Source organism: Acipenser ruthenus, chromosome 46 (genome assembly GCF_902713425.1).
Source record: "Acipenser ruthenus chromosome 46, fAciRut3.2 maternal haplotype, whole genome shotgun sequence".
In the NCBI taxonomy this organism is placed as follows: domain Eukaryota; kingdom Metazoa; phylum Chordata; class Actinopteri; order Acipenseriformes; family Acipenseridae; genus Acipenser; species Acipenser ruthenus.
Window position 1 is genome coordinate 8,915,692 of NC_081234.1, and position 10,662 is coordinate 8,926,353.

The following is a 10,662-nucleotide window of genomic DNA, read 5'->3' on the forward strand; positions in this document are numbered from 1 at the left end:
TGCATGCAGGCATGAATTCTGTTTTGATTTTACATTCTATTTTTTTATTTTAATATTTTGTGTTTTTTTTTCTCTCTTAGTGTTTTCATCAGTATGTTCTTAAGATTCAATTGTACGGGATTATAAGGTATCTGCCCCTTTAAGAAAGAACAGGAAGGGGACCCGGAGTAAAAGGAAGTCGAATCGACACAAGACTCGACACTCGCTGTCGGAATCAAACTGAAAAGTGAGAGAAAAAGAAAGCAAGTACTGTAAAAGCTTAATTCATTTATAACACACACGAACAAATCCTTAAAGACTGTGAAATGCGGAGCTGTATTTTCATTTCGTTGTCGTTCATGTGCAGGCAGTAGCATTGCATCTTGAAATACTGTTCGTAACTACCGGTTGTGAGAAATCTTTTTTTTTTTTGGTTTGTATTTCGCCTTTTATGGTGTTTTCAGCGCCTGGAGATGTTGTTTTGGTTATATTACGAATACTTAAGAGGGAAAGGGATTGTAAGATGTATTTACAGTTAAAGACGACTGAAATAAATACAGTATTTTATACAATTGAACATACAAATATAATGTTTCTTTGGTAAATAAAGTAGCGCTACAAGCTTCTAACAATGGCGAATTTAATCTCCTTTACGTTTTGGGGGTGATTATTATTATTATTATTATTATTATTATTATTATTATTATTATATGAATAAGCATACACTTATTTTAAATATTGCGTCAAAATGAAACTTAAAAAGCAACGAGACATCTTCTAGAGCGTGTTTATATAATGGTGATAACGCAATTCTTTAAAATCCATTATTTCTAGTATATTAGCAGTATTGACATTATGGCCTGTTCTGTGTATATATTGGGCAAAGACAGTTTCTACTTTACGATTGGCTTTGTAAATATTTAAAATTCCACCATAGGTAAACTGTGTTCGTGTTAGCGACTGCGTTTTTTGCTGCTGAGGTCTCTGTGCGTCAGCGCAGGCGTTTGAGGAACATTCTAGGCTTTCGAACAGCAGGGGCTATATTGGAGTGTGTTTGAATTACAAAACGTACTCCAAACTGAGGAAAATAACTTCAATCGAAGAGAAGACTAGTGCAAGACTTTGACCAGTACCCCATTAGCAAGCTGAATGTTACTTCGACTTCATTTACAGCATAGCGCAATGGCGTTTTGAACCCTCCTCATGTTGATAACCTCCCACTGCTGCATGTTGAGCAGGGGGGGGGATGCAGAGTGACAGAGTGGGAAGCAGGGCTCAAGGAGGCAGGCGCTTGTGTCTTTGGGGAATGTAAACAAAGTGGGGTGTCAATAGCGGTCGTTGAAGTAACTGGACCCCCCCCCCCCCCCCCCCCTGTGTTTAGGAATCCCGTCTGCTGGTCCCAGGACAGCGAGCCACCTGGTTTCCGGTCCAGGAGACCCCATGAGAAGCAGGGAGGGCAGGGAACCGCGCACGCTTCAGCATGGCTTCTGTCGACGAGGCTTCAGAAAAGTAAGTCTCCTCTGACCAAACCAAACTCTGTTCGCTTCAGGGTGGTTTGCTTGAATCCTCAGCATCGCCATACCTCAATACTGACTCTCCTTAACCCTTCAGACATCTCATTACATCATTGTGTTCCCCGATCACACCCTGAAGTGATAGCTGAAGAGCAGCGATGCTCATTGGAGGGGGAACACAACACGTCAACGTGAATCTGAAGCAGTTGCAACCTTACAAAGAATAATCTTGAAGTCACAAGTACGGCTATTCTTGTGAAATAACTCCCTGAACCGGCAGAATGGAGCCCATGCCTCCAGAGGAGAAAGGCTTAAGGCTCTAGTGAATTCCCGTTCAGATTAGTGGTTTGTTTGATTTAAGGATATTACCGATCATAATCTGTACCATGCAAAAAAAAAAAAGCCTTGTCTTTTGTCCAAAATTCTGTATTTGTTTTACAATTAGACGCCTCGACAGAATCAATGCAATGGGTTGCCTCCTGTCTAGCCATTGCAATGGGAGGATGGATGTCACCTGCGTGTCTGTAACATGACGCTGCTGCTGCCTGTGCCAGTCTCACACCTCTCTCTCCCTCTCTCTCTCTCCCTCTCTCTCTCCCCCCTCTTGTGCTCTCTCATGCTCTCGCTCTCTCTCCTCTTGCTCTTGCTCTCCCTCTCCTCTCTCTCTCTCCCTCTCTCTCCCCTCTCTCTCCCCCTTTCGCGCTCTCTCGTGCTCTCTCGTGCTCTCTCGTGCTCTCTCGCTCTCTCCTCTCTCTCCCTCTCTCTCCCTCTCCCTCTCACTCTCTCTCTCTCTCCCTCCCCCTCTCCCTCTCTCTCTCTCCCTCTCCCCCTCTCCCTCTCCCTCTCTCTCTCTCCCTCTCTTCCCAGGCACTGCTGGGTCTGCTTTGCTACAGAGCGTGAGGACCGGGTTGCAGAGTGGGTGAGCCCTTGCCGGTGTAAAGGCTGCACCAAGTGGATCCACCAGGCCTGCCTGCAGCGCTGGCTGGACGAGAAGCAGAAAGGCAACGGGGCCGGAGGGGTCAGCTGTCCGCAGTGCGGGACGGAGTACAGGATCGTCTTCCCCAAACTGGGTAACGAGGGAGCGTGGTTAGCCGTTGCGTTGAATTGCCATGCTGAGGCGCTAGGGGAGGATGCACTTCGTTTGATAATTCTCATGTTTAAAAAAAATTTCAACAAAAAACAGACCTCTTTTTTGATTGCGTAGTGTTTTAGCATTGCTGCCGTTCATGAGCTGCTTGGAAGCTCTAGTGGTCCCATTTAACACCTGCAGTATAACTATGATGGAGTTCCACAGTGCTTACCTGGGCGATTTACCCAGCATGCCTACAAACAGCTGAATCAATTTCCTTTCCCTCGGTCTCTCCAGGCCCGTTGGTGTACTTCCTCCAGCAAGTGGACCGAGCTCTGTCCAGAATCAGTCCCTTCGCAGCGGCCGGAGTGGTTGTAGGCACTGTGTACTGGTCAGCTGTGACATACGGAGCGGTCACTGTAATGCAGGTGAGCAGGTCTGGCAGGGGTGAATCACCTTCAAGCATGGCTGCTGTGTCCTAACCCTGCACCCAGTCCTGGGATGCAGGACTGAATTAAGAATATCATTGAAATGATCCAGCGTTTTGATGTTAAACACCTTTTTCATTAGAAGTTATTCATGCTGCGATGAGATAGTGTGGTCAGTCAATTCAGAGCACATTTCAAGAATATACCAAAACTGGCTGAGACGACTGGAGAACCTGAGGGTGGTGCCTTGTCTGTGTGTGTTGCCAAGTAGTCTAAATGATGGAGGAAAACTACCATGACTAGCTTTACAGGAACAAAATGTATAGGATTATTACTAGATGGCTTGAAACACTTGATCTTGTTTTTCTTGTTGAAGATGCAGAAAGGACACTGATCTTCATGGGTTGTGGTGGACCAGGGAACGCAGTTTAATTATGAACCCTTGTATTAGATTGGCACCAGAAGTCTGTTTGTTCTGCCGTGTTGGTATTCAGTGTATAACTCTGGCCAAAAGTTTTGCATCGCCTAGAATTTTAGGATTGAGACATTAAAAAAAAAAAAATGAACATAATTTAGATCTTTTATTTAACATCATGCATTCAAAGAAACTACAAAATGGTATCGCAAGTGTTCGATACCATTTTGCTAAATTTTCAATTTGTCAAGTTTTTCATTAAGTATATGGGAAACTACAAAGTGGTGTGTAATTCAATATGTTCACATAACATTTTTCAGCAGGTTGCATTTGACATAATGAAGCAAAATGTAGTTAATTCTATATAGAGGATGATGCAAAACCTTTAGCTTGAGCTGCAGTGCCTTTGCTGGTTTGAGCGTAGTTGCTAAAGCAATCCCTCTCTCTCTGTCTTGCTCCCCCCCTCTCTGTCTCTCTCTCTTTCTCTTGCTCTCTCTCTTTCTCTCTCTCTCTCTCTCTCTCTCCCCCCTCGCTCTCTCTCTGTCTCGCTCTCCCCCCTCTCTGTCTCTCTCTCTCTGCCTCGCTCCCCCCCCCCCCTCTCTCCTCCCTAGGTGGTGGGTCACAAGAAGGGTCTGGATGTGATGGAGCGGGCTGACCCCCTCTTTCTGCTCATGGGGCTCCCCACCATCCCTGTCATGCTAGTCCTGGGCAAGATGATCCGCTGGGAGGACTACCTGCTGCGACTCTGGCAGAAGCACTCGGGCAAGCTGCAGCTGCTCAGCGGCCTCGTGCCAGGTACGGAGAACGGGGAGGGAGTGGAAGCTGAAAGGGGGAGTAAGGAGGGGGATCAGCCCAGACGGGTGAAGGAGAGGAAGAATGAAGGGAATTGGGGAGAGAGGATAAAGTAAAGGAGGGAAAAACAAAAAAAGCCTGCCTTCCACACTGCCTCAATTTTAAAAGCTGTGTAGTTTTATTTTTTGTTGTCTTCCTCGCTGGGTTTCTAGAGGGGGTTATTTTGAGCTGCCCCCCTGTATTGTGATTGACGGAGGGGGTTGTCCTGTCTGTGCAGGTATCGGACGTCCTGTGCCGCGGGTCCCAGCTGAGGTGGGCGGAGGCTATGCCAGCGACCACCTGTCCGTGTCTCGCACCCTGTGCGGCGCCCTGGTCTTCCCCTCCGTCGCCAGCCTGGTAGGGAGGCTCCTTTTCCGAAGAGTGCCGTCCAATCTGCAGCGCACCGTGCTGGTGAGCGAGGAAAACCAGGATTCAAAGGACTGGGACCCAGGGTTTAAAACATACAGAATAAAGAGGGACCAGTAATACAGCTGTTAAAGATTTGAAAGCACTGGTCAGCACTCCCTGAAAGAGGTCAAAACTAGAGCTCTCTGGGTACTTTGGGTTTAACAAGTACAGCTGTGGCCAAAAGGTTTGCATCAATTAGAATTTTAGGGTTGAGACATGATAAAAAAAAATCTGTATGTGAACATAGTTTAGATCTTTTATTTAATCAAAGAAACAACTAAATTATATTGCATAAGTCTACCGGAAGCCATAATAGTAGTACAGTGTTTCATGTTGGATTTCGAAATGTCACATTTTTCCATTTGTCAGTTTTTGGTGAAGTATACAAAGCGAAGGCAAACTACGAAGCGGTGTGCAATTCAATATGTTAACATTATTCAGCAGGTTTCGTTCGACTTTCCCAAGCTAAATGAATTGATATCTATAGGGTGATGCTGAACCTTTGGCCATAGCTGTAACACCCTTAAACAGGTTTTAAGTTGACAGCTATTATTTAAAAAAAAAAGGGCTAATTAGCAAAACACGATTTTTTTCCCCCCATATGCAATCTGCACATTATCAAGTACCAGTCAATAAGACAGCATTGCGGTGTGAATGAATACACAAGTCAAGCTCTGGTGTTTTCTCTGTTTGTCGTGCTCAGCTGAACGCCTCCGTGTGTGTCTCTGTTTCAGGGTGGGATCGCCTTCATCGCTATCAAAGGAGCTCTGAAGGTTTATTACAAGCAGCAGCAGTACCTGATCCAGGCAAACCGGCACATCCTGAACTACTCCGAGAAAGAGGGAGGGGCGCGGGGGGGGCAGGAGGAGGAGGAGCTGGGAGAGAACGAGGACAGCGGCACCGAATAGCCGCGCTGTCCCCCCACCCTGCCAGCTGATGTCTGTGCCAATAGAAATCATTGCAAATAGACCAGTATTTATTTAACCCACTTATTTTTTTTTTTTTTTGGGCATAGTTTTAACTTGAATGTGTCGTCCCCCCCCCCCCCCATCTGTTAGTCCATTTGTCCACACGGGTGTCTCAACAGTTTTACAGACATCTACAGAACCGCTGATCCACCTGTAATGGAAGTTGGACGTTCTTTAGCGTAGGCGTTGCTGGGTGCATCCGAATCTGGGTGCATGTGGAGTCTCTGCCTGTCTGATTGTCTTTCTGTAAGTCAGGCTTAGATTTTTATACCCTGCAGAGCTGTATGCATCCAACAGTTATCTGTCTGGAAAGATGCTTCGTACAGAAAGTGGTGATGTGAGCTGGATGTACTACCCACTGTAACCACTAGGGGGAGCCAAGATACCAAAGGTCACTGTTCTATTAGGAGAGGGATTGTCTCTGTGTGCATTGCAAGGACTTGGTGTCCTCACAACTATAGTGCCTGTGTCACTTCTTCACAAGGTTTATTTTTTAACTTTTAAAGTTTTTAATGCTTGCATAGGACGGTGGTGATCCATGAACACGTGGAATTTGCATCAGTATAGCTACACTCTAATGGGAAGACCTCAAAAGCTATAGGTGTCAGAGAATGTAAACTTTATATTGCCCTTCTTTAAAAACATATGTGTGTATATATATATCTATATTTTGTTGAAACACAGAGCTGAAATAAATTTCAGTTTTGGGTGTTCCATAGCTGTTTTCTTTGCTGTGATTTTGTTTTGGGTCTAGTTCGTGACGGGTGAATTCACGATGCAGTCAGACCCGCTCGATATCCAGGTGTGGAGTTCATTCAGCAGGATTGTATTGCGGTGGGAAGGACAAGGGTTTAGAACATGGGAATCTTGCTTGCATTTTATACAAGCGACAGCCAGAAATCTTTTGCCACATTTGTATTTTTTTTTCCATATCTCTATCATTCTAATGTTGGCCCCCTTTTTGCAATTTTTAAAATTCACTTCATTTTTCCTGCTTTGCAGATTTTAATGCGAGTGCCGTCTATAAACATCCTCCTGTTTAAATGTGGATCACGTCTTGCAAAGCTAAACAGCACACTGAATGCCGGCAGTAAAACTCTCTTCAATATTTTATAAGACAACAAGAATCTTCTGTTGCAGCCAAGTTTTTCTTAACTTGAATGTTTTTAACAGGGTGACTCCCAGACTGAGACGCAGGGTCTGTATTGATACAGATTCACTTATGTCAGCTGCAGTTGCTTGAATCAGACATGTGGGTGACAAAGTATGTGCTACATAGCACTGGTTTTTCTGTTTACTCTTCCTGGTATGAAACAGTTTTGTGTATCGTTTTGTTTGCAGATTGATCACCTTTGAGTTTAGGGTCAGATACATTTGGCAAACAACATTAGACCTGTTCAGTGTCACGCTGATTGTGTCTCAGATTTTGCATTGAAGAGACACAGCATAAGTCCTTTCAGTAGAGAGACGGTCAGATTAGAAATGGATAAACTGGAGGACAAAGGCTAGCCATGCAGGTGTCCGCTCTGAGCTCACCAGACGCCTGGCCAGCAGGGTGCGCTGTAGCGCGATGAGGAGAAACACTCCCCGGACGGTTTGGCCTCCCTAAACCGCGGGAGCGCCAGAGCCCACGGGACGCTCCCTGGAATTTTTTTAATACATTGATTTTAAGTGTGGACAGAACAGAGAGCACAGCTGCGTAAACTTCTCCCGGATTCATTTTCCTCAAGTGTAAGAACGGTATTAATCTCGCACTGTGGGGACTAGGAGTATCATGTAGAGAAAATGTTGCTAACGTTTGAAAAATAAGATTTGAGAATGCAATGCAAAACAGGACAAAACACACGCGATACCGAGGAGAGAAGATAATTAAATGTTCTACCACCTTTTTATTGTATTTTTTTTCGCTGTGGCTGAGTGCGTGGAGCACAGATTCATTTTAAACAAGTGACCCAGAGGCATTTCTAATGCTAAAATGGGATTGTGCAAAAAAACTGAAAAGGAAGAAGAAAAAAAAAACTGGCAGCATTTTTGTCTGGACTGGAAAAAGCACATTTTAATTGGTCTCTTGGAGACTGGAGAAGGTCTCTGACATTTTTTAGATGAATTTTGCAGCAGCCAAGAGGCTTGTTGCTTTAGCTTGAGGTAATTGGCCCAAACCTAGTCCCTCAATGTAATACTGTCAGGGGCAAGTTACAGTGAGAAAAAGAGGGGTACAGATTGAGGGAGAGTTGGGGGTTCTGTTACAGTATAGAGGGGTACAGATTGAGGGAGAGTTGGGGGCTGTGTTACAGTATAGAGGGGTACAGATTGAGGGAGAGTTGGGGGCTGTGTTATAGTATAGAGGGAGAGTTGGGGGCTCTGTTACAGTATAGAGGGGTACAGATTGAGAGTTGGGGCTGTGTTACAGTATAGAGGGGTACAGATTGAGGGAGAGTTGGGGGCTGTGTTACAGTATAGAGGGGTACAGATTGAGGGAGAGTTGGGGGCTTTGTTACAGTATAGAGGGGTACAGATTGAGGGAGAGTTGGGGGCTCTGTTACAGTATAGAGGGGTACAGATTGAGGGAGAGTTGGGGGCTCTGTTACAGTATAGAGGGGTACAGATTGAGGGAGAGTTGGGGGCTCTGTTACAGTATAGAGGGGTACAGATTGAGGGAGAGTCGGGGGCTCTGTTACAGTATAGAGGGGTACAGATTGAGGGAGAGTCGGGGGCTCTGTTACAGTATAGAGGGGTACAGATTGAGGGAGAGTTGGGGGCTCTGTTACAGTATAGAGGGGTACAGATTGAGAGTTGGGGGCTCTGTTACAGTATAGAGGGGTACAGATTGAGAGTTGGGGGCTCAGTTATAGTATGGAGGGGTACAGATTGAGAGTTGGGGGCTCAGTTATAGTGAGGTTTTGATTTTGTTTTCAAAGGCACACTAACAGAAAGGAATGCAAATCAGGAAGAAACACATTAATAAAACAAAAGAATGCTTTGAAGGACAAAGTCTTATCTTGCAAAAAAAGGAAAGCCAAACGGCTGCAGTTGTGAATCGCAATGAGAAGTGACTGACCACAGGGCTCTCTGGACTGCGCTGTCATCTCCACGTTACACCTGGCACATGGGAGACTCGGAACGAAGTCTCTGGGAGACACAGGTGCGGCCCAGTCCCATGCAGGTGCCAGCATTTAAGGAGTAAGTAGCGGGGTTCCGAAAAATACAGCGTGACCCGTCCCCACGTGCTGCTACAACTGTTTAAATAACGTACCTGTCATTTTTCTTTTCATTGTTAACATCCTGACAACTTTCTACACTTATAACTTTAAAGTCTGTTTCAAAGCTCTTTTCAAAATGTCTGCTCTAGTGCACTGATAGTGTCAGGATTATCTCCCACATTGTCAAACAGGTAACACAGCGATAACGATCCATGATGTGGCCCAGAACAGAAAAGCCGGAGCACGCGTTATGTTTTTTAAATCATTTTTTTTTAATGCTCTTCCTGCAGTGATTTTTAGAGGACACTGTGAACCCCCTGTGTCTGTCCTGGGGACCCCCTCTGTCTGCTGGTTTTCGTTCCAACTGCGCTCTCAGTTACTGAACTAGACCCTTAATCAAACTGATCGTTTGCTTAATTAGACCTTTTTTTAATTGTTTTCAGCTCTTAAACAGTTGCACATTTTATAAGTAACTTGAAATGCCAAATATTTTAACTTTTAGTGCTGAAGAATGGGCTTCTTTACCCCCAGCTCACCTGTGTGAAAGTAACGATCTCCGTACTGCCTTGTAAACAGTACTAGACTGCTGTACAGTAAGCTGGGGTTGCTGCATAATAGCCATTTCTAACGAATCCCTAAACAAGAGGGCATTTCCTGTGTTTGTATGACACGGACAATGGCTGTCCTGAGGAGACCGAGTCCCGGAGTTCAAACCTCCCAAACTATTTGATGTTTTCCATGTTTCCGCTGCAGATCCCGCTGGGAGTTTCCAAAAAGAACGCACGACACGACATCCAAAAACAACAGCTCTCCCCTCGCATTGTTAACGCTTCCCTTTTTACAATGCCTCTCCAAATATACATCTCAGCCTGTGGCCTTGGATGCCCGCGGCTGATCGGAGATGCCACAGCTTTCGAAATGTAAACCAGGAGAGCTTTCTCCTAACGAGCATCTATTAAAATCACAGCCGTGTTTTTGGGGAATGGCTTTGTTAGAACAGTAATGAATGTGTGAATTATTTTGCACGATACCGGTTTAGAGTTAAGGTTATAAGTACATTGTAACTAGAGTATGCATAATATTATTATTATTTGTTTATTTAGCGGACACCTTTATCCAAGGCGACTTACAGAGACTAGGGTGTGTGAACTATGCATCAGCTGCAGAGTCACTTACAATTACGTCTCACCCGAAAGACGGAGCACAAGGAGGTTAAGTGACTTGCTCAGGGTCACACAATGAGTCAGTGGCTGAGGTGGGATTTGAACCGGGGACCTCCTGGTTACAAGCCCTTTTCTTTAACCACTGGACCACACAGCCTCCTATTAACTAAATAACCCTTAACCTAACCCTATCCCTAACCCTAACTCTAAACCTAACCCTAACCCTTTTCTGAAACTCGCCAGGAACATTCCACTCGCCAGGAACATTCCTGTTCCTATATTGAAAGGAAAGCTTGCCCTTATCATGGCCTCTTAGACAGTACAGAAGCATGGCCATTGCCTCTGTCTGTATTGCCATATTGGGAAGGGCAAAGTGCACACAGCACACAGGAGTGCTGGAGAGAGGAAACCTGGAACAGGAGACATAGCTTCCCGTTATTAAGATGGGATTTCTGCAATGCGTGCCGTAGACCTGTGAAACTATAGTTCTTTTCTTTCTTACACTTTCCAGAACGCTCCAGTACTTTTAGCAGACTTCTAGACTGTGGATAGCAGGACAGGCTGCTTATTGGTTAATAAGGTCTAACCATGGGATAGATCTGCCCTTTCAAAAAAAAACTTTGAAAGCTCCCCTGTGTGTCGCTCAGAAGAACCCTTAGCTAGCAGGACCATCAGCAGCAGTGGCAA

At 45.1% G+C, this 10,662-nt stretch overlaps 1 protein-coding gene across 3 annotated transcripts; it reads left to right on the forward strand.

Moving 5' to 3' along the window:
* Positions 1-99: 99 nt before the first annotated feature.
* Positions 100-6,330, forward strand: LOC117397723 (E3 ubiquitin-protein ligase MARCHF5). Of its 3 annotated transcripts, none has more exons than XM_033996531.3 (7): positions 100-226; positions 1,361-1,488; positions 2,361-2,563; positions 2,860-2,990; positions 4,017-4,200; positions 4,475-4,647; positions 5,379-6,330. In XM_033996531.3, the coding sequence occupies exons 2-7, from the start codon at positions 1,460-1,462 to the stop codon at positions 5,550-5,552; spliced, it is 894 nt and encodes a 297-aa protein (XP_033852422.3). In that variant the 5' UTR covers positions 100-226; positions 1,361-1,459; the 3' UTR covers positions 5,553-6,330. The 3 variants fall into 3 exon arrangements, with proteins under 3 accessions (XP_033852422.3, XP_034768339.2, XP_033852421.3); XM_034912448.2 differs by having other exon boundaries at positions 131-242; XM_033996530.3 differs by having other exon boundaries at positions 146-246.
* The last annotated feature ends 4,332 nt before the right edge of the window (positions 6,331-10,662 follow it).